A 24,477-nucleotide genomic window follows, 5' to 3' on the forward strand; every position below is an offset into this window, starting at 1 on the left:
ACCCAGAAATTCTGGAGAGGAGGCATTTTTGCCAAACCCTAAATACAACAGGATCTTTTCCTCCAACCAATCAGATAATTGCTATTTCATTCTGTGGATTTCTCAATTCTTTCTTTTTTTGAAAGCAAACAATATAATTAGCCTTGTCTCAGGGTAATTTTGCTAATATTTCCACAATTAAATAATTACTTTAACCCCTGAATTAAAAGCTGACTTGCTGTCTCTGTGGGTACAGTGGGCTGACAGCTGGTTTAAATAAACCCTGAGAGTGGTCAGGTTAAGAACTCAATTTATGTCCTTATAAATTATCACAAGGAAACCTATTCCATAATGTAACAGACAATTCTATTTATAATAATTAATCTTCTCCAGTCACCAACAGAACCCATTTGTGACCTTTTGTTTCAACTCTACCCAAATGCAAGTCTCTTGAGATGAGACATGTTGAAATGTGAACACTGATAGAATTTGCTGGCATTATGGTCAAATATTAAATAGTTGGAAGTCTGTATAAATTAGCTTCTGATATAACTCATTACTCAAATATAAGAAGGGAATGTCAATTTGGACAGCACTGATGAAACCCTTTGTCACAATCCTGAGCTAGAAAGAGGTAGGAAAAAGGAAAATGACTATGTCTACCACTGCTCGCAGAAGTTGCTGTGAATGTCAATCTTGACAGACTACACCACCAAGAGAAAGCATTAGAACCATTGTAAAGGTTGGCCATGAGAGGTTACCTGGGTGACTTCATCACTGTGCTGATGTTAATGTCTTAGGGCTGCCTTCTCTTGGATTGATACAGGTAACCTAGTGACAAGCAGTTCAGTTTGTAGACATACAAGGTCCTTGTGTAGCGAGAAAGGAAGACATACTCTGTGTGTGAGCATTATTGCAGGCAGAGGGAACAATACTGGAATTTGTAAGTTTACCTATGGAAAACTGTTAGGCTTCAGGGATGGTCAGTGTCATTCTGCATGTCCTTGTGAATCACTGAACTAGATCATATTCTTTTTTGTCCTTTATGTTCAAGAGTCAACAGAATGGCATGGCTCTGGTTCTGCTATGATCCTCTAGGCAGATGCTTCAGCCCTTCATTCCCTTTTTTCATCTGTAAAGTGGAAACTAAACAGACCCTACTTCCTGAAGTAGCAGTGAGGACTTACTAGAGTTCACACATGTAGGCTTAAGCTTACACAGTAGGTGCCACGTATGCATTGGCTGTAGATCTCTCCTTCTGGGCTTTTCCTGTACTCTCCCAGTGCTGCCACAGTAGCCAGCTCGGGCAGTCACAACCTCTCCTGAAGAGCTTTCTTTATTCTAAATCCATATCTCTCGCAGTGTATCATGTACAGTATGGACACTTCCAACTTTCAGAACTCTGCTAGCCATTTTGTACCTGTCTTACTTAAAAGTGCTACAGAACTCATCACTTAAAGTGTGAAGTCCTAGACCTTAACTGCCAGCACCACAGAACCCCACCCATGGATCCTAGGTTTACTCTCTGTACCTTTCACTGCTGAAACTGCTTCTCTAGAATTAATGCTGGTTTCAGTTTCTTTTACATCAGGTGTATCCGACATACAGCCCTGGACAGCTAATAACAGCTCTGCAAGATCATAAACCTTCCACATTGTGATGTGATTTGTAGTTATTTCAGTTTTTTATCACTTGACTGTATGGTGCTGAAAGGTAGACTATGTATGAGACAGTGGAAGCTGTGAGGGGGAAGGTAAGGTTCAGTGCTAACTCTGCCTCATGAGCCAACCACACACAGGCGATGGAAGCAAAACCCATGTGCATCAGACATTGCATGCACTTGTGTGACTCAGCAATGAAAATGCAGTGATTATTGATGATAGTTATTTTAACCCACATACACCTGTATGCATTCCTGTGAGGACAGGTGTTTGTTGTTAATAAGCAGACATGTAAGTTTTCTTTTTAAATTGTTGAACTTGGGTTTGTGTTTTTTTATGTTATTATAAAACAAAAATATATATAAAAAAGAAGCTTTGTTTTTATATACATCAATGATATTATGTGTTTTGTATGTGGCCCAAGACAATTCCTCTTCCCTCAGTGCAGCCCGGATAAGTGGAAAGGTTACATAGCTGTGCTCTGTTCATGTCCTCTGGTCCCTGTGCTTTTATACCAATGCTCATTGTTCTCTCCATTTGGAATTTACTACTCTCCACCAATATCTTCCAGTCCAAATTCTGACCATCCTTCAAAGTCAGACCTGAATGCCACCTCTAACCTGGAGCCTTTACAGGTCCCACTACTATTTTACCACCCCCTTGGTCTTTCCTGACCCCAGCGTGCTTCACCTGGTATTACAGTCTTCGATTTCTATGCCCCCTATTTATGTTCCACATTCCAGCCTTTCAGCTCCTTGGATCGGGTCTGATTTTTCAGTATGTTCCATATCCAAACCCTGTGCTCTGCACAAAGCAGACACTCTGCAAACATGAATGGCACATTCACTGAGAAGTTTGGACGGACAGCCTGGTCTTGTGGTTCATCCTTTCCGTGACATTCTCAGTCACCTTATTGCTCCTTCACATGTGTGCTTACTTTAGTATTTCAGCTGTGAAAGTAAATGGGATAAAAATGATCCTATCAATAGGAATCCCAAATGCACAAAATGCATAACTAGTCTTTATGCCACAGATTTCTGTCTATGCAGGAGTGGGGAGAAGATATTGGGAGTGCAGTACCTTTATACCTGGTCACTACAGCTGCATTGGCACTGAGAGGCTCTTGGAAGCTGACAGTGAGAGACACGCTGCTGGTTACCATGAGACAGGCATTGGTTGGCACCTCAGGGGCTCCTGGGACAGAAGAAAAAGCACAAAGATCTTCGCTTAGCAAATCCGTTCAACCAGTGCTCCTGACTCTTCCCAGAATATCTGGAGACATACAGTATGGAAACATTGTAAAGCCTGATAGCTTTTGCTTTTGAATATTTTTATTAGAAGTCTCAATGCCTTTCATTTGTTGCCACTGTGGTCTGTTTTTATTAAATTCTTTTTTTATTAGTACCTGTTTGCAGGGCATAACATTTACATTTTTTATAGAGTTGGTGCAGGTGCAGAACACGTCTTCGCTCCTTTTTTCATTCCTTTTCCCTCCCCTTTGCCCTCCTTCTCTATCTGGTGATCCCCCTCCCTCTTTGAGAAACATCTGTCATTCGGCTTCTTATTTATCTTTTATTGTGCTTTTTATTTATATTTTAGGTTTCTCATAGAAGAGAATCCATGTGATATTTAAGCTTATGTGTCTGGCTTATTAGAACATCTTCTGAAGGGGCAAAGAATACCAGTGAAATCTTCCCAAATTGCCCTGGTAACACAGTAGGAGATGTGACTTGGCCAGCAAGGATGGGGGAGAAAGTGACAGCAACCTTCTGTTTACGTACGGTTCATCAGATACTTTGACACAAATTGTATCATGGAGACATTCTATAGCTCTGCTGGGGGAAAAGATTACAAATAATACCCTCACTTTTGGGATGCGGAAATAGGGCTAAAGAGACCAAATTCCTAGCTCAGAATGTGGTGAACACACAGTGGGCTGAAAGCCCATGGTGTTAGATGCCTGATCCCAGGCCTTGTCCAAGATAAAATTCTAACCCACTTTGTTCTTGGTTTGCTACTTCTTACTTCAGGTAGTGTTTCTAAGCAAAATTGGAGACGTATGTCTTGTCTACCAACTTCTGGCTTCAACAGACTGATGATGGTTTTTAGCATTCAGAAAATGTTTTGTAACTTAGAAAATTATGAAATCTGACATCAAGTCTAAAAACATGTCTCTTTCTAGTGTTAATCTGCCCTCAGCATGGCCCAGTAGCAAATGCACTTTTTAATGCAATTTCTGAATCTTTGTAAAAATCCATATACCAGCACTGCTGAGATTGTTAGTGTTGAAAGTAACCTTTGATTAATATTATTTGAGTTATTTGTTTCAGTGAAAAGGTTAGGCCTACATTTGACATCAGTGTACAGTGCTACCTAAGAAAATATTTTCATTCCTTTAGTCTTTTTCTGTGTAAGGTTTAGTTTGTTCATTTGAAGATTCTCTAGGCAAAAACAGAGAACTTCAGTTGAATGAACTGACTTTTCACTTGTGTTTAAATTTCAAGTTGAAGGTTTTTATTATTTAAATAAAGCTTCTAGAATGAGAGGTTAATATTTCACAAGTGTTTGAGCTATATATTTTGCTTTTATATTAGTGGCTGCACTAAGCAGTACTTTTTGTTGCTGATGATCATTATCCAAAAAGGGTTTCCTTAAATTAACCGGAAGAATTGGTAAAGAGAGAGAGACTGCAATAAAATGCATAATTCACAGGCAGGTTTGATTGACTGTCTTCTCTGTTGCTTGCATTAATTGAAGTTCAGTTTTCAGCTCTATATAAAAAGAGCTGTAGAGAGTTGAAAACAGCTTAAACTTGAGCTTGCAGCAGAAACTAGACAAACAGGTAAACAAATATTTTTCTACCTCCACATTCCAAAATACAGCCACTTAGTGCATCAGACCATTCATGTCATTAGACATTAGGGTGTAGCGGGTAGAAAGTGCTAGATGAGTGTGACATGGTGGAGGGAGGCCAGAGGCGCCGAGGTCTCATAGCTATGGGCAGAGAACCTATCAAGAGCCAGAAAATCAAACAAGACAAAAGACCCTTTTAGGATTTCTCTGAGCCCTTGCTCTAAATAGTCTGACAACAGCCATCCATGACCCTGTACGGCGAAAAAAAAAAGTCTGTAAAAGAAGGCTTGCCTGTTTCAAACCAAAGCTCAGTCTAGTTAAATGTAGAAGCCTTCTGAATATACTCACTGGCGTGTTCGAAGCCTGTTTTCATGCGTCTGTAGAGCCGATACCTCCACTCCCAAGCTTTCAGCTGTTTCTCTTTCTCTGTATTGTCCAGAGTGAATCCTTCATTCTCCACCTGGGCAGACAGTTCACTCACCCTGTCCTGGGCCTCCTGGACCAGTGCGTGGAGGTGCATTGCTCGGCTTTCCAAGCTGACAACTGAAGGGGAAGAAATAGGATAACTCCTCTTTTTCTGGGAAGATACAACTGCATTGGCAGGCTATACCTTACAGTCTACAAGGGTTTCTTTTAAAAGTCCAGGATAAAGTGGGGTCAGTATTCATTATGAATTATCATTATTAAAAGATCTATTTGATGACATTTCCAATCAGACTGAGTGACAAATTCATCAAATTAGGATATTCTCAATTGCTCTTCAGCCCTCCTGTCACATACATTCCAATTACTACAGGTAATTATATTTGTACAGATTTTTTCCCAGGACATTTAGAGGCACAAACACATAGGGGCAAAAGCTTTGTAGAGCTTGAAAAGTCTCCTCAGGAGGCAAGTTGCATTTTGCCAAAGTTGTTTGTTTCTGTTTTGGTTTTTGGAAGAAGCTGATACAGATTCTATGTTCTTGTCACATTCTTCCAGGGATACAGAATATTTTGTATGTGTGTTTTTAGAGGTATAGTTTTGTTATTGTTGATTTATTTATTCCTAACAAAGTATTGTGCAATGGATGCCACAGTTGAGTTTGCGAGTTCTGATAGCTGAAACACTTGAGTGTTATCACCTTTAATTGTGGTCTGGTTATAGGATTTTTCCAGAGGTGTTATGCCCAAGGGGGCCAGTTTGACCAGCTCCTCCTGCTAAAAGAGGCTATAGAACTTGGCATTTATGTTTTACTTAACGCGTAATAATCTTCAGTTGATTTATGCACCTCCTTTATCTAACCCACTCTTGTGTGATTGAATATTTCAATGATAGAATTTTCCTATTCTTGTGCTTCTTCAGTCTATTGATGGCTCTTAAGCATGTTGAGGGTATGTGGGATCACCTGGGATCACACTTCAGGAGGTGTCCCTCATGGTCAGTGGTAAGGGAGAAATCTTCCTGATAGAAATATGGTTGAGGATCACATAAATAGTGAAAAAAATCAGAATTAAGGTCTATAGATTTGTTGCTGAAATGTTTGCTAGTCCCTGTGACTTAAACAATATCTCCCGTTGGAAGGTGGGAAAGAAATTCATCCATTTCATTCTGCTAATTAAGGGGGAAAATATTATGAAGATAACTGCAGTGAAAATATGGTTAGGTGTATTTTGAAATGTAAATTAGGTGGTTACATATTCATATTCTCTGTGTTCATAGGCATGTTTGCATTAATTACAGGAAATGAATTCTAATTTATTATTGCCCCTGCGCACCATCAGTCTAAATTTATTTACCAGTGAGGTCAATGAAAAATTAGTGGACTTTTTTTCCCCTTTTTTTCTTTCTTTTTAAGGTTTCTGTTTAGAACACTCAGGACTGTGTTTTGCTACAGATTTGTCATGGTTAATGAATGTGGCTGTAGCAGTCAATCATGTACTCTAAATACTGTCACACTTTTTTTTTTTAAAGCCTCAGTCATGAGCCATGACAGAAAAATAAACAAATAAATATAAAGCTAAAAAACTCTTTCACTGAGCAGCTACACTATGCAGAATCCCCCCGGGAAGGCTAAAGGAGGCCAGAATAAATGATAATATAAGTGCTGTGGATGTAGGGAAGTAATGATGGTGTATGAACGTGGAGATTTTGGAGAAAATACACACACACACACACACACACACACACACTCTCCAGTGGAAAAATTGGCAATATTAGTAGCCTCAAGGTGCAATTTCCTGGAGTAGTGAGATTGACAAGTCAGTACTAAATGCTGTTAATTTAACTAACTTCAGATTAATGGTAGAGTCTGCTATGACTGAAACCCTCAAACACAGTCTCATTATAGCCTTGCTGGGAAGGTCCTAAATATAGGCATTGACAGTTTAAAACAAATTCGTATACATTTGTGTATTTTTAGACATAGGTTAGGCGTCAGAGTTTGTGTCACGGTTTTCAGGTTGATTAATTGACCTAGTAACTGCACCCTCTACCCACCACCCCCTCCTCCTTCCTCTCCAAATTACAGAGAAAATGGAGGGATTGTCCTTGTGAAATTATTCAGTGAGCCTTTTATTGTAAGCCTGATGTTTGAATTGCATGCATGTGTCAACACTTGTGTGATAGACATATGATTTATAAAAATAAATTTTTCTAATACTATGAAATCCCCCCTATTAATTTTTATATCCATAGCAGTTATTACTGGTGTGAATTCCAGGTGGCATTTCAGATGGACAGCTTCTCTTGAGCTGTGCTGTGCTCCCCTGACATTTTTTTCCTGCTTTCTCTAGCATGACCCACTTTCTTTCTGCACCTTTCCTGTCCTCTTACGTTTTAGACTGAATGCAGTTTGAGTTGTGGTAAAAGATAAAGCGTAGTAGAGCATTTTGCCTCTTCAGAGACTGACAAGCAAGCTCTATAAACTTACAGCCAGATTTTTCAAAATTATTTATATCCCTTGTGTTCTTCAAAATGGGGTACACAGACTCCAACATAATCTCATAGTGATGACAAGTGGATGGAGATATAGTGGCATCTCTGAAGCCACGATATGAATATCTGGGTCTTCCTGGACTTTCCAATTCTACATGCAGGTTTAATGAAAGCATGTTATTAGAATTAGAGACACACACATTTATTTTGGAGAAGAGTGGAAATCTTGCCGAACTTTGAAAAGTTTTTAAAAAGACAGATGATACAGTGATCCCTCCCTTTTTTCAGATCCAGGCCCCAGGTCCCCCAGTGGAGGGAGACACTAACTCACTTGACTCTGTTGTCAGAGGTAATTCCACAAATGAGCGAGAGCCAGTCACTGAACTAGTGGTTTCCAACGATTTCACCAAACAAATCTTTATGTATTTTTCCAATTGATTTTTTATAGCTGAATAAAATAGTCTTTTGCGTGGTTTTTTTTTGTTTTTTTGCTACCAAACCAGCTGACTTATCAAGTAATCATGCTTTTCCTTATTATTACTGACCTAATTGCATACCAGTAGAAGCATCTGTTCAGATGAGAAATCAACTTGAGTTAATATACTTCAAGCAGAAACAAGGAAATATAATTGTATTACACCTTAGTGATTTTATCTTGGCTAGTAATTTTATCTTGGCTAATAAAGTGACAGGGTAGGCTTTTGACTCTTCAGAAAATGTCTGGGAACCCCATCCTATTTTTCAACCCAGGAGTGGAAACAGTTTCAATCACCTTATTTTAAAGATGAAGAAACTGAAACCCAGGAAGGTGGGATTACTTAGACATGATATCCTTAAAACCCTTTAGAAGCTTATTGAACTTCTCTATAAACCAAATGGCATATGGGTCAGGCTATTATTTAAATATTGCAGTTTTCTTATCAGTATTTGGCTTGGGGTTGATGAACTCATTTTGGCTGGCTGGTTGGGCTGAGAAAATAGAAATCTATTTTATGATTGATTTTCCTGCCCATCTCTTTCTCTTTTTCTAGTGTCCACTCATTTCTCTTTCACTTTCACCCACTGGATATATCCCCCCTTGAATTCTGCGCTCCTGCTCTTTTGAAAGTTTGGACTTCTGTCCTATTGCAGTTGGTTCCTTCTCCAGCCAAGCAACTGTCCCAGGGAGCAGTCACAGCCAGCACAATAGAGGGTCTGTGGGTGTGTGGCAAGCATTCCAGCTGGGTTGAGACCACTCTGTGCTCCTGAAACAGGCTCCATGCTATTGTGGTGTTAATTATCAACAGCATTTCTACCACCCAGTGCTTCTGAGTGGGTATTTGTTATAAGACCTGCCCAGCTAATTAACTATGGGATGGAGTGGGGGTGGGGCAGCAACTTGGTGTTCAAAGAATACAATTACAGTTACTGTTTAAGCACTGAGATAAATAATGATCACAGACTGAATGGATTTTCTTTACTACTGGAATCTAACCTATGATTGCCAACTACTTACTATTTCTTAATTTTATCTGTATCTCTGTAGTTAATGAACTAGGGCTTGGTTGATAATTACTTAAAGCATGAAAATACTATGTGTGTAAAAGGTAAACTAATTTCAGTTTTTTAATTGAGGATTTTACAGAACAGTTTATTTTATTTGCTTGAAAGGAATGAAAACAATGACCTCCTTTATAAATTACTAATAATATGCTATTTTTCAGTTTAGCAACAAGTTTTCTATTAATAATATTTTCTTCTTTTTATTGATGAGAAAAAGGACGCATTAAGACAATCATTTAATCTTGGTGGTAGAAGAATCCTTAGAACTAACCTTCGATACCTCTTGCCAAGGTGCCTTTGTCCCTTCTAATCTTCAGGAGCAGAACTCACTGCTCATTAAGGCAGCCCTACCCATTTTCATATGATTCTGGACAATTTCCTTATCTTCAGCTGAAGGCTACTTTTCTACTATTTTCAAAAGTGGAGAAAATTCATAAAGGCTTTGGAATCAGTGAGATACATGACGTTAGCCAGTTATTCTGCTGTGTTGAGCCCAGCTATCTCATCTGGAAAACTAGCATAATAAGGGTGCCTGTCTCATAAATTGTAATAATGACAATATGTACAGAGAAGATTCTTAATTAATAGAAGCTCATATTGATTATATATTTTAAGAGGCACTAAAAAATGGAATACTTGTTTTAATGAAATAGCTCAATGTTTTCCATCAAGAAATAGTTTTGACTTAGATAAAAATTTTTCATTCCAGCTGCTGTTTAGAAATACAATATGCACTCATAAGAGTGTCAAATTCAACCCTATCTGTTATTTCAAAGGAGAAAACAAGGTCACTTAGGTATATTGCACTGAAAGCCAATATCATCTGGGAAACTAAGAAGGGCAGTTAATAAAATTTATCTTTACTGATCACAAGTGGAAACTTAACAACTTTACAACTGACTTGTTTTAACATAGGAATATCAAAAGAAGTAATATAGAGGTATTCTAATGATAGTTAAAATTGCTAAGAATAGAGAAACTTAAAACCTAAGTTCCAGTTTACCTGTCTGGTTCAGGTTCAGTACAGCTTTACTGGGGTTTCAACCTGTTGTCTTATTTTAAAGTTTTCCCAAGGATTTTGAGACTATGGTCCCCAAAAGATTTTAGAGACCTGGAGACTCAATATTTCATGTTGATTATTATGGAAGTTTCTTTGTTCAGAATTCATCATATCTGGACATGGGCTGAACAGTATTATTCCCTGCTATTTTCTAGCAGAATTACTATTTTCTAGCAGAATCCTTAATATAGTAAATCCTATATTATAGGGATTTACCACATCCTTATTTTATAAGTTAGGTTGTACTGTAATTCCTTAAGCATCAGTGTCAGAGACACAGAGGGGACTTCTTATGTAGGTTTCATAAAAATTAAAAGGGCAAGTGCACATGTTCCTTAAAACAAACAAAAACACTTAAGTAAATTGTTTAGGAGATCCAAAGTGGCTTACTTAGTGATACCATAGGGGATTTAAGTATTAAACAAAATAACTATGTTTTCTGCCAGGCATGTTGTGGGAGCTACTTCATTTAAATTTCTTAGTAGTGATATTTAAAAAAAGAAAACTAATTTTAGTAATGAATTTTAGTTAACTCAGTATAGCCAAGTGTTATCATCCCAATATGTAATCAATGTAAAATTGTTAATTAGGTACTATTTTTTGGTACTAATTTTTCATCATTTAGTATGACTGTTATGTTTAGAACACAGTACAATTTGGACTAATCACATTTCCTTTTCAAAATTTTATTTCATTGTTAATTGACATTTATAACTGTATATCTTAATGGGGTACAAAATGATTTAATGATTCATGAATACAATGTAGAATAGTTAAGTCAAGCTAGCATATGCATCACCTGAAATCCTTCCTGTTTTTTTTTAAACCAGCCCTGGAGACTGAGCCCAAGGCCATTGCACTGAACTACATCCCCAGCCCTTTTTATTTTTTATTTTGAGACAAGATATTGCTAAGTTCCCCAAGCCAGAGTTAACTTTGTAATACTCCTGCTTCTGTCTCTCAGATTACTAGGGTTACATGTGCATATCACCAGGCATGACTGAAATCTTTATCTTTTGTGGTAAAATGTACTCTTTTAGCAATTTTAAAGTGTGCATTACAATATTATTAACTGCATTCACTACACTGTGTAATGGATTTCAAAATCCCATATTTCTCTCTCTGAGATTTTGTACTCTTTGACTATCATTTCTGCCTTCTCTCTACCTCTAGCTTATCATTCTGCTTTCTGCGCTGAGTTTGATTGTTCTACATTGCACATGTAAGAACATATGGTATTTGTGTTTCTGTACCCGGCTTATTTTACTTTGTAATAGTGATCTCCAGTTTTACCTATATTGTTACAATAGAATTTCCTTTTTAAAGGCTGAATACTATTCTATATATATTTTTTTCTCCATCTATTTATTTATTTAAACACTTATATTGATTCTATAACTTGGATATTGTTGACTTGGAGCATAGGCAGAAAAATAATGATAAGTACTATGCAGAAAATTGCAATCGAGTGTTGTGATTATAGAGTGATTGTCATGGTTTATGTTTGTGTCCCCCAGGCCTCATGAGTTTGAATTGTGCATTTGTGATTCATTCATTGTCTAGTGCTTGGATTGATGGTGTTAGTGCTACACCCAGTTAGGGGTGGAGCCAGGATGTGATGTAATGGCAGGAAGAAGGTGTGTCTTTCTCTTTGCTGGTTTGAGTTTGTTGTTTGCAGCCGCCAGGCGGTTCAGCCATGCCCGCCTGTCTTGGAGCCAACTGAGTGTGGACTGAAACTTCCAAAAACTTTAAGAAATAAACCTTTCCTTTCCCAACTTGGGCATCAGGCATTTTGTCTCAGCGACGAGCATAAAGTAACTAAGACAGTGATCATTTAGACTTTGTGTGTGGTGGCCAAAGAAAGCATCTCTCGAAGATTGCATGTTATGCATATGTTACAAATGTTAAGGAATTGACCATACAATGATCAACATTTAAAACTTTCAAGCATTTCAAATACAAGGAACAGCTAGTGCAAAGGCCCTATGACAAGACAAGCTGGTATAGTCAAGGAACAAAAGAGTTGTTGGTGTAGGTGAGTGGCATGCAGAAGGAGATGGAGGAGCAGATTTGTAAATTAGGGTGATAAAAATATTTGGGCCTAATTTTAGAGGCTTGCCTGTGACTCTTTCTTTACACATTCTTAATGGTGGGAAATTTTTGTCTTTTGAGAATGGATTTGATTTCAGGGAACATCTCTAAATCATTTGAGTCCTGTGGTTGTGAACATAGAGAATGATGATGGAAGGCAATGCTGCTTTGGAACAAAAATCAGGTGTGACCACGCGATGAGTTTAATTTTCTTATGAACAGACTCTGAGGACAATTCCAAAGTGCTCGGCACAGTGGTGGCGCTGTTGCTGTGAGTGTGTCGTCTCCCAGGAGGACCCTGTTAAAGGGTAACGTTTGCTTGGATTGCAGACTTTTGGCTGTGTTTGTTGATACAAAGCCAGCCTCATTAGTTTATAGTCACACCTCTTAGACATGGCCTGAACCAGTCCCAGCACTAACAGGAATCTCTGACGACAGGAGAACCCAGGGGGTACGTCCTGACCAGTGTGCCAAGAGCAAAACACTGCTGTCTGCACTGTCCTCCAATCTTGGCAGCTCTGTAGTCACATTTTACGAATTCTTGGTGACACTTTCTAGTTCCACAGGCAACATCTGAGAGATGGTGAGAGGAAGGTGTTTACCAAGACGTAGAGGGATGGGAAAGGGGTCTGGAGAGACAAAGAGTGAAGCTAAGAGAAAAAGCCCCCAGACTTAAGCTGAGAAAGGCTCCGTGATTATTAGAAGTTCATGCTTTTGGCATTGTGAAAATGGAAACAGCCAAGTCACCCTGAAAACTGTTCTGCACCAGTGCCTGGGCCACAGCAGTGGCAGCAGGCCCTAAGGGTACCTTAACGTGTAAGATACAGAGCACCTCCTAGGCTTCCCTCTTATTTGTACGCAGGGCTGATCAACAACTTTGGAAGTAAATTCTTAAAACCTACAGCACCGTTGTTGCAATTCCTGGTAAGAAATGGTGAGGATTACAGAGGGATTTCTTTGGAATTATGCTGGGCTCCTTAAATTGGCATAGTGAAGAGTACATAGGACTTGGTTTAGGAAGGATATAGGGGAAGAAAATGAATTATACCCATTATACACATAATGTGAATGTGTACATGCATTTAAACTCCCTATTTGTGATTCTCAGGGGTATAAGATAGGGCTGAAATTTTGACTGAAATTTGCTGCGTATCTGCTGCTACGTGCTTAGTACTGAGGTTGAGGGTTCAGGAAAATCCACCTGAGTGACCAGATTTGCACAGGGTAAGCACTCAAAAGGAGCTTGTTTCTTTCAGAACAGTGTTCACAGGGCCTCCCAAGATGCCAAACCAGTGGCAGCCTCAGGAAGGCAAGGCCTTCGTTGACCATTCAGCGAATGGAGATGGTTGGGCTGTGATTGAAGGACAAGACAGGGTTTAAGTGAGTCAGAAAAAGGGGGACGTGTGTGACGGGGGGTGAGGTGGGGCTTTAATAGCCAGAGATAACAAGTCTTTCTCAAATAGCGGCTGTTCAGTTACAACTTGGAAATCATCAGTGGCATAGCTGTGGATGTCCTGTGGTCCCTTGGCTCATGGACTTCCCTAGGGAATCCATTCAGATCCCGTGCTTGTGTCCTGGCTTGACATTCTAGTCTGCAGGGAAGTGCTTGGGATTCTACTTCAAGGATGACTGATACCTTTTTATTTTTTATTTTTTTTTACTTTTTTGCAAGAATGACTATTATAGCTCCTCCTCCAATCCTCACGTTCATTTTTACAATTTTAGTTACTCACAGCCCACTGATTTCCGAAAATATTCAATGAAAATTTCTAGAAATAAACAATTTGCCAGTTGTAAGTTGCACGCTAGTCTCAGTAGCATGACACAATGTTCTGTTCCATCCCCTTTGTCCATTTTATCTATGCTGTATACACTACCTACCTAATAGTCACTTAGTAGCCACTTCAGTAGATCAGCTGTCATGATATGCAGTGCTTGTATTCAGGTAACCCTGATCTACTTAATATAAAGTGCAAGGGTAGTGATGCTTAGTTGTTATAGTTGTTCCGATTTATTATTAGTGGTTGGTGGTAATCACCTATTGTGCCTAAATTACAAGTTAAACTGTCACTGATCTGCTATGTATAGGGAAAACATAGTATATATAGGGTTTGGAAATATATGTGACTTTCAAGTATCCACTGGGTATTGGAGTGTATTTCCTGTGGGTAGAGGAGAGACTAGTGCACTTTGGGTTATTTGCCTGAAGATAGAACAGAAAACCATTACTAATAAAAGGTGGCAGATTTATCTGATGAGTTAACGAGCATAAATACTGGGCATACAGTATTTATTGTCAGGGGATTGTGCATATTTGAGGGGCTGCTACTGGGACTTTTCCTATGAATAAGGATATGTTCCTGGTTGGATGTCAAGCCATGTTTATGAACACCTCCATCTAGCTCTGTGAAGGGTCAAATGACTGGAATGCTGGTCTGATTGATGACTTTGGAAACCCTACTCCTAAACCCTACTGTGTCATTGTGATTCCTGGTAAGAAATGGTGGGGATTGCAGAGGAATTTCTTCTGAATTGTGTTGGACTCCTTTAGTTGGCATAGGATTGGTTTTAGGAAGGGAATAAGCAGGAGAAGGGAAGGAAGAAAATGAACTGTGTGAGAAACCTCATGCTCTGCTTTGCAATATGTGACAGTCATTAGAAGAGAAACAGAGGGAGAGCCAGGAAAGGAAGGAACTGAGCATCCACTTTAATAGTGATTTTGCCAAAACTTTTCTGCAAATGCCAAAGCACTGAACAGACATCTGGATTCAAATTATGGCTCCACCACTTGTTAGCTTCATAGGGTTAGGTGAGCTATTTAATTTTTCCTATTCTAATTTTGTCCCTGATTAAATGAGAAAAATAACATCCATCTCTCAAGCCAGTTGTGAGATTCAAGTTAGATGTAGACAAATACATTTTATGTATGTAAGACATGCTAAGAGCTTGTGTTATTTTTCTTCTATTAGATTCTGCCTTTTTAACTCCTTGGGAATAGTTAATAGTAGATGTTTGCTTATCTCAGTCTGGCTAGCAAAATGATTTTTCTCATGTGTAGGCTCAAACCATGAAAAAAAGCAATTTTCTTTCTTTTGTACTTGATACAGAAAGTGAACTAAAAATTCCTGAAAACTTTCAATTCTTTTATCCTGCCTCTCTCTGATACAAATCCCTTAATGCATAGACCAAAATAAAGAAATATGCCATAGGAGTTTAACATAGAGGACAAAGAAAAAGATGCAGGGGCCCACAGGTCATTGCTTTTTATACTGGTTATTTGGAAAAGGAGTCAGTTAGTGTAGAAGGATACCAGGTATTGGTATCTCTATTAATTTACTACATGTCTAACTTTTAGTCATCGAATTCCTTACAATCACAAATTTCTCATCTTCAAAATCAAGTTAATAACATTATGCTACAGAGTTACTCTAAAATCCAGACATAATTTATATGAAGACTTCATAGGTAATCAATATTCCTTTGTCATTTTCACACGTGTGGGTCTGTGTGTAATACAATCCACATCCTGCCAGACTCATTTCTGTGGGCTCATCTAGGGCCTAACTGAACTATTACCACATCATAGAGGCTTCCCTTACCTAACTATATTTAACATATTATCTTCCCCATCAATCTCTAGCTGCTCACTACTTCATAGAATTTGTTATTTGAGTTTTTGTTTGAAATTATCTGTTTACTTGCTTGTTAGAAGTCTCCTCCTTGCTTATTGCAATTGTTGACTTCTTGGGTCACCTAGGTGATTCAGGTGTCATATTGTGTGGAAGCTGTTATCATCCCAGAATTCTGGAACAAGTTAAACTAGGGATATCTTGAACAAATATGCTTTTGGTTTAACCAGATAGTACTTGAGTTCTTTGATGGAGGTTTACATTTGCACAAGAGGCCTTTGGGAAGTTGGGAGTCTTTCTGTCTTCAGGAAAAAGGCCGAATTTTTGGTAGTGTCTCAGGTAAGTAGAACTAATGTTTCCTCTAACCCAGTGTGGGACGGCTGTGCAATATCTGGATCAATGGTCTCCTTGTTCCTATAGAATGGGGCTCAGTGTGCGTTCTCTGTGTCTAGACCTTCTGATTCTCTTTCTCCTTCTCTTTCCCTGAATCTCTGGGGTAGATGTTATTGCAGGATGAATTAAGAGGCAGCAAAAGTGTCTTTTTGATTTATTCCACACTTATTTACCCATCTCTCAAAATTCTCCAGTTCTATAAAAAAAGATCAATGCTTTCACTATGGAGCTGTTTTGAAAGTCCTAAATCCTATTGCACCTGGATCCTCACTCTCTTTGACATGGATGTGGTGAACATAGCCTTTTTAAAATAAAGACTTTCCTGATACAAGGATCAGCCTCTGTACCTAGTCTTTGGGTGGTAGTGGCTTATAAAATATAGGAGCAGAGATGTGACCCGTAATTATATATTTGCTTACTTCTCTTTCAGCCTTCTGGGTCTCACCACTCGGAAATAAGTGAATCAGTATTAGTAAAGCTAACAGTTTGATCAGTTTACTTTTTTCTTTTAGGAAACAAAATCTGTGGCACAGAGCCATTGTGGTCGTTGAGTCTGAGGGTTTGCACCAAGGGAAATGTGAACACGAACCTCATGATGCTGTAAAGATTAAAGAATCAATACATGTAGAGTATTCAGAAGAGTCCCCAGCACAGGCTGAAAGCTATAGATATTATCTGCTCCCTTCCTGGATGGGATCTGCATTGGCCCCAGAGCAACTCACTCTTCAAGTCTTATTCTAGACTTGAGTACGAAACATCTAGAAAGGAGCCATTCACCAAAGACCACTCATTACACACTACCATTATATGAAATGTCTAGAACAGACACGTGTACAGAAACAGAAAGATTTTCTTAGGGATGGAAGGAGAGGGGACATTCAGGAGTGATGGTTTAACAGTATGGGGTTTCTTGTTGGGGTGGTAAAGTCCTTAAATCGATGGTGATGATAGCTGTAGAACTCTGTGTATATACCAACACCCATCATACTGTACACTTTCCATGGGTGAGCTGTATGGCATATGAACTATTTCTTAAGATATCTGTCAAAGTGTATATCCAGAGTCCTCCCATTGTTCGGCAACAAAGTCAAGTTTGTCCAAGCAACAGCTAGTGTGTTCTGGATTCTTAGTGTGGTCTCCCATGTGGTTATTTTGATTCCACCAGTCCTTCATTACTGCTCATCCTCCACAGAACATCATAGTGATCTTTAGATGCAGAGAAGCCTGTGACATTCATCTGTCAAAACTGCCTGCTGTTTTTCTGTCACACTCAGCTATCAAAGGGAAACACCTTGCCATGGCCTCAAGGTCCTGCACCATCTGGTCCCTAGTGGCTTCCTCCTGAGCTGTCACTCTCCCATATTCTACTTTGCTTTGGCTACACTGGCTTGCTCATTCTTGCACTACATCAGTCCCATTCCTGACTGCCTTAGATCCTTCCTAGTTGTTCTTCACTCTGCCCAGATTTGACTCCCACATCTTTACATGGCTCATTTCTGTGCGCTCATGTAGGACCTAACTGAACTATCACATCGGAGAAGCTTCCCTTACCTAACCATATTTAAAATATCTTCCCCATCAATCTCTAGCCACTCACTTATTTCATTGTGTTCATCAAATTTATTATTTGAGTTTTTGTTTTAATTTATTTGCTTATTGGAAGTATCTTCCATCAGTCTTTGAGTTCTGTGACAATAAGAAGTTTGTTTTATGCACCACTGCATTGCCAATACCCAGAACATTACCTTGCACAGTGTTTGTTGAATAAATAAGTGAAAACAAGACATTGCCTGGTATACAAAAACATAAACACACATGTAGTCATTCTTTTTCTATTTTACTTCCTATTCTGTATTGTCATTTGGCATCTTCCACATATTCAAAAGCTTGACCAAATACTTAGAGGGAAGTTCTTTAGGAGGGGAAGTCCCTTTTTAATATTATTTAGCATATTCTAATTAGAATACAACTTAATGCTTAGACTGATAAACATGATTGCATGAAAGTCCATGGAACCATGTAAAGAATTTTGGAACCTTGGATCAACCATCCTTGCCCTGAAGGTCTAGTTAGAATGCTATTATTCTCATGTTTACTTACAGTGTGGACTTTCCTGAGCCCCTATTTTCAGAAGAATCTTTGCAATGGGCACGTTGTTGGTCATGATGGCAATATCCAGAGGTGTCAGCCCCTCACTATTAGGTGTGTTGAGGTCGAGCTCTTCTGGTGTGTATTGGTCCAGGAGGAGCTGCACGGCATCTATGTCCTGCTGCTCAACTGCCTCAAACATGGCTTCATTGCCCTGGAAGTTCTGGAAGTGAACAGTGAAAGCAGGTTAGCACCATTTCCCAGACCAGTGTGTCTTTGTGGAGTAGCTTATTCTGAATTTAGAGATTGCTTTAGGAACTGTGTGCCCCCTTATAGATGGACATTGTACTACTACAATGTACTACAAGGTCTCCTAAAGTAAACCCTGCTGAAACTTCCTCTGTCCTTTCTAATTGGCACTGAGCAAGTAATTTAGATACCCTAACACAGCAAGGCACTATATAGCAAGGATAGTCTTAAGTGAGTGCTGAAATCAGCACTTCTCAAACTAGTTTTCTGCAGAAGAAAAACGAATTGATAGATTGTTAAAAGGTATGCTATGAAACAAGTAGCATGTGGTCCATCCAATAAACTTGGTAAGCATTGGAGGAAACCAAGTTGCTCCCTTATTACTATAGGAATTCCAGTTTAATTATGTGTTTTCTTTAATCACTGTTACATACATTTTCTTGTGTTCAGCTTTAACTACCCCTGGAGTAGCATTCTATAGAGCACAGTTGGGAAGATACTGGCATAGATAACATTAGCACGGATAGTTTTAACTATGACTAGCTTAGTACTAGTGGTACACCTTTTCTGTTCCTCTCAGACCCATACCCTTCCTCTCCATCCCCAGGTGTGTAATCCTCTTGGCCTTTGTCATGGCAGTGACCTATTTGCTGCCAGTCTTTTTTTTTTTTTTTTTCTAGCAGGCTTTACAAGAATAATCTTGCTAAAGAATATATGTTGCGTGCTTTATCAGTGCTTACGGCTCTCAATGCACCATACTGTCTGCAGGTAGATGCTCATATTTCTAGATCACTTGGTTTTCTAACACCATGCTTTCTTTTTTGTAGAACCACAACTATAATGCATCTGGTGTTTCTGAGCTCTGAAGTGAATTGCTCAAGTGGCAGAATTCAAGGTAGGTTTCAGAGGCTGTGGCAAATTGTTTTGGGAGTCTGAAGGGGCCAGAAGTTGAATATTTATGGAATATGTATTACCTATAGGAAAAATAGCTAGAGAGAATATGGTTCTTTTGAAGAGTTTTTTCAAGAGATTAGCAGTAAACAAAGGAAAATTCTGGAATTGCTTGATCTTTAAAAATGTTGAAATAGCATTGGCCTTGACCCAGCATAGTGGTCACCCAGTTAGCACAAGGAAGACCTTTAGTGACCAAATGTGTAAGAAGAGAGATTTTATTTTTAGTCTCCTCAAAAATTGATTCTGTGGCCTGCGATATAGCTTAGCAGCATAGCATCTGCCTGGCAAGCATAAGGTCCTGAGTTCAATTCCTGGTACTGTAAAAAAATAATGATTTTCTTGGTCAGAAAATGCTGGCTGGCTTTAAAATGGGAGCTTGAAGAAAATATGAAGTAATTATGCTAATGCTTGTTGTTTTCACCATACAGACCCAGGAATGAAGCTTTTTTTTTTTTTTTTTTTTTTTTTTTTTTTTTTTTTGCGGTTCTTATTGCTGTGAGCTAGTCTGCTGAATGGAAAAGTGTTTTGTCCACATACTGCTAAACTGAAAGGCCTCCAATGATCAGGTAACTTTAGCCAGAGGAAAGCCCTCCCAGAAGATCAATTTAAAATGAGAATAGTATTAGAAAACAAATGAATTCAAAGTTAAAATGCTTCCCTGTTCACAGTGTGTATTTGGTTTTGATTCTTAGTATTTCTAATTTCCCATATCCCATATTTACTCTCACTTTTAAGTCATTTCCTCCTCCATGCTTTTGTTGGCAAATGCTTGCTTGCTTCTATCTGGAAAGGCCAGGATTCACTTGTTTTAAGCTCTGACAAATGGAGCTATTGCTCCCTGGAAAATACCCTTGCTGAGCAGGTTTATATTATGCCCTTAGCTTTTGCTGGGAGAGGACACATAGAAGACTTTATGAGAACATCTCTAATATCAAAAAGAGTATGACTCTTTTTGTACACTACCTCTCTGCTTTGGATTTTGAGGTGGGGTTTTGCTATGCCATCCAGGCTGGTTCGGATTTGCTGTGTAGCTCTGGCTGGCCTCTAACTCACAGTCCACCTGTTTCAGCCTCTGGGGTGCTAGGCTTACAGCTGTGTGCCACTGTACTCAGCTTCTTTTCCTTCTCTCTACGTAATTCACCATGACATCTTTAGAGGTCAGGCAGTTTAACAACAGGAAAATGTTCATTTCTCTTGATAGACTGCTATACTTTCAAATATTTGCTAATGGAATGCTATAACCAATTATGTTTTCTTTTCTGCTTTGACTGCCTGGGAACTCAAAAATAAATGTAATGATAAATTTCAAGCCTATATTTACCTAGGTTTTTGATAAACCAATTTCTCTTCTCATTCCCTATATGTTTGTTTTCTTTTTCTATTGCTTTTTCTCCTCCTCATCATAATGTAGAAGATGTGCATTCATTGCCTGGATTGTATTTCGAATGTCTTTGGAAAGCATGTGGAGTACACAGCAGAAATAAGAAAACAGTATTAATATTATTATTTGAATGAACACTGGAGATCTCAGAAAACCCAAGATTGCATATTTTTCAAACTGCTCTTTTATGAGATTTATTTCTTAAATAATAAAACAAGGAGCTACAGAAAAGAAAAGGGAAATGTCTCACAATGACTCAAACTTTGTCTAACATCATAGATACATGTACTTCCTTCCCCACTGGATTCTATTTCAGCATTTATAAAATTGTGAAAACATTAGCTTCAGAAATAAATGCAAATCATACTCTTCAAACATCTTCAAACATAACTGAACAAATCAAACTGACATAGAATAGAAAGAGGTTTGTTACCACTGAAGTCTTTCTGAGACTCAGCCGATCGGTTCTTGTTCTAAAATAGGCTTCATCAAAGGAAGAGTGGCTCCCCTTCAGTTTCTCTGAGAGGTTCCGGTATAGGCGTTTGGCAGCATTAGGAGACGATGGGGCACTGTGTTTTTTTGACTGAGAAAGATGTAAATTCTGCATCTGTTGGGTCATTTTCATACGGCAATTCCTAAGAAGAAGAAGCTCTGATGGATCATTTACAACAGAATTATAAGTTGACAAAGAATTTTATCATCTCTGGTAGCCACGGGAATCCTGACATGACGTTAGAGCTGAAAAGGATCTCGGGGGTTGTCTGAGACCTTCCTAGCATCTTCATTTTCAAAATGTGAGAGCTGAAGCCTAGGAAAAAGAAGCAACTTGTCCATGATCACAGACCTAACTGGTGACAGGAATGAAATGACAATCTCCACTTTCTATGTGTACACGTTCATTTCCATACAAACGTGTATGGTGTGAAGCTCTACTCAGAATGTTTTCGTCTCTCAGCCAATTGTGTACCAATTCTGTAACCCAAGGGCAGTTTAGTTATTCTTAGGTATAGAGAAGTGGGATTTTTCTATTTACTTCATTCCAGATGCTGTCCTCTGTAAGATAGTGTGACTGCTCCCCGCATACCCCTTCTCTTGGTGGTACCACTTGAACTCTGAGGTTAGTTGTGTTTATTTGGTCAACTACCTCTGTGTGCAGAGGCTGATAGATTTGTATATGTCGGACCATTCCTGCTTACCCTAGAGACCCTGGGTAGGGGTCTTCCAGGGCATTCCTGACTGCTTTATTTCAAGTAGTATTTGAACGTTGTTCCTAAATCTCTAATCTTTAATGCGCCTGACCCCTGGCCCCAGCCACACCTGAAGTTAGTTTCTGGGAGGTCAGCCATGCCTTTTAATGAGCTACCTAACTTTACTTTGGGTATTGCTTTTGAAATAAGAATGCTATTAAGGGTATGGCTGCCTGGTGTGTGTGTGTGTGTGTGTGTGTGTGTGTGTGTGTCTGTGTATGTCTATCTTAGTGAAGAAATGCTTGAATATCACTTGCTATGGCACCTGTGTGCGAAATGTTTTCATATCTGCTGAAGCCTCCAGGGCACAGGACCCAGAGCTTCCTAAGATATGCTACTGCCTTCCTACCACTCTCATCTTTTGTTTGTTTGTTTGTTTTTGAGGCAAGGTTTCGCTTTGTAATTCAGGCTGGACTTAAACTGGCTATATGGCCCAGGTTGGCCTTGAACTCATGGCAGTCTTCCTGCCTCAGTCTTTTGAATGCTGGAATTACAGGAACCTACCACCCTACTCAGCTTCCCATTATGTTTGTGTTTGTCTTCCATTTGTAATGCTGCCATTGCTGCTTATCTGTGACCTTCAGGTCATCTGGGAGGCCTTGACTTTTTATAACCTTATGGATCCCACAATATAAAACTGTAGAACCTCTACTATTGATGAAAACTCTTCACAGAACTTATTTTAACAATTTTCTGTTTTTCACAAGATAAATTCTAAATTCTGTAGCTCCATATAGAAGTGTGTATCGCATATTTTCTGCTGTACTCAATGCTACATTTCAGTTTTACCTCTCTGGAGTGTTTATTAACTACTTCAATCCTTTTTTTAACCTGTAGGCCTTTGTATGTATTATTTTACATATACTAGAATTCTATCTTTGCTTTCATTACCTAGGAGATGATTATTGATCCTTAGCGTTTCTGCTCAAAAAGTATCTACAACCTGAGGGACATTTATATATTTCTCTGCTCATTCATTTAGCATATACAATACTTAATCACTTCAGTACATACAGTAAGTGTTTTATTGTATTACAATTGTTTGTTTGACTCCCTGTCTCACAACTAGTCTACATGTTTTTCAAGAGGAAGGACTTCCAAATCTTAATTTTATATTGTCAGTATGTAAAATGCACTTACCTCAGGTAGAAGTATAACACAGAGTAGCACATGAATTCCTACTCTTTCCCCTACTAACTATGTGATTTGGACAAGTTCCTGAGCCTGTTTACCTCATCTTTCTTTTTATCAAATGGGGATAATAATAGTATCTTCATATTATTGTTGTAAAACTTTGATCTAATAATGCATGCAAAGAACTTATATAGGAGGACTCACAGTAGGTAATATTTTCATAGAAGGGCCTCAATAAATACATTAGAATAAATGAGTACATATAAAAGAGTTATTAATTATTATACAAGAGGGATACCTGAAATTTTATTTCCTCATCATATTCTCAATGAAGTCCTACGTTGGTTAACAGCAGCTTTGATTTACTTTCACTTCAATAAATAGAGATTCACCTTGTTAAATGCCATTAGACACTTTTTAAATGTTGCTTGTGGCTTCCTTCAAGACTTTCTAGTTCCTCCCAAGATGGTCATACCCATTAGGCTCTGCCCTGTTTTAGCTAAGTGAACGTATGTATGTGTAGGTGGATATGTTTTACCAGTCTTCATTAATCTAATTTACCTAAAAGCAGAAATGGAAAGTTCAGGTGATTTCTTTCCCTTTCATCTATGAATTCTTTATCTTTGGTTCAATAACAACTACAGAGTTTCACCTAATTTGCTTTTTTTCTATGTTCACACAAATTGCAGATTCATAGACAAGTTGGCTCCCAGGGGGATTGCCTTAACCTCTTTCTCTCTGCCTTCTGTCTCTAGCCTTTACGTTCAGCATTAATGCCCCAGTTCAAGCCATCTGTCTTGTGTACATCATTATCCAAAATAACTCTGCCTTCTTTTGTATCTCCCACAATGCCCAGAAGTCCAGTAAATAAATTCTTGTCGATTGATCAAATTCCAGTGACTTGCCCTCTAACTGGTGGCACCTACTCACATGGCCTCTTTTGTCTTTGCTCATCTCCCATCTGTTCCCTTCCATCAACTTAGGTTGACTTTGTCCCTCTGACTTCCTTCTTATACTCCCCCAGATGTCCCTTTCTTACAGGCTATTCTTTAGCATGTTTTCACTCTTCTAACTTATCTACAAACTTATCTACAATTATACTTTCTCTCCTTCATATTTAAAATTTTCATCAGATGAAAGATAGCAAAACAAGATAATTTTCTAAGATCTATTTTTAAAAATATGACTCCTCCCAACCAACTGTGCACTTAACTTCTTACTCTTATGAATGGGACAGGCCTTGAAAATCATTGTGGTATTGGCTCTGGATTTAGTTTCTGAGTTTATTTAGTCATATGTA

At 38.6% G+C, this 24,477-nt stretch overlaps 1 protein-coding gene across 1 annotated transcript in view; it reads right to left on the minus strand.

Annotated features, from left to right (window-relative positions):
• Ankfn1 (ankyrin repeat and fibronectin type III domain containing 1) overlaps window positions 1-24,477 on the minus strand; it is a 390,235-nt gene that overhangs the window by 121,114 nt on the left and 244,644 nt on the right. The window contains exons 4-7 of the mRNA XM_013149456.3: window positions 21,230-21,431; window positions 18,225-18,435; window positions 4,842-5,036; window positions 2,721-2,834 (exon numbers count right to left, since the gene is read on the minus strand). Of these exons, the coding sequence (XP_013004910.3) occupies window positions 2,721-2,834; window positions 4,842-5,036; window positions 18,225-18,435; window positions 21,230-21,421 (712 nt within the window). The 5' untranslated portion in view covers window positions 21,422-21,431. The remainder of the gene's footprint in view (window positions 1-2,720; window positions 2,835-4,841; window positions 5,037-18,224; window positions 18,436-21,229; window positions 21,432-24,477) is intronic.

This window comes from Cavia porcellus, unplaced genomic scaffold, assembly GCF_034190915.1.
Source record: "Cavia porcellus strain 051 isolate PalLab524CR breed Dunkin Hartley unplaced genomic scaffold, mCavPor4.1 scaffold_6, whole genome shotgun sequence".
NCBI lineage: Eukaryota > Metazoa > Chordata > Mammalia > Rodentia > Caviidae > Cavia > Cavia porcellus.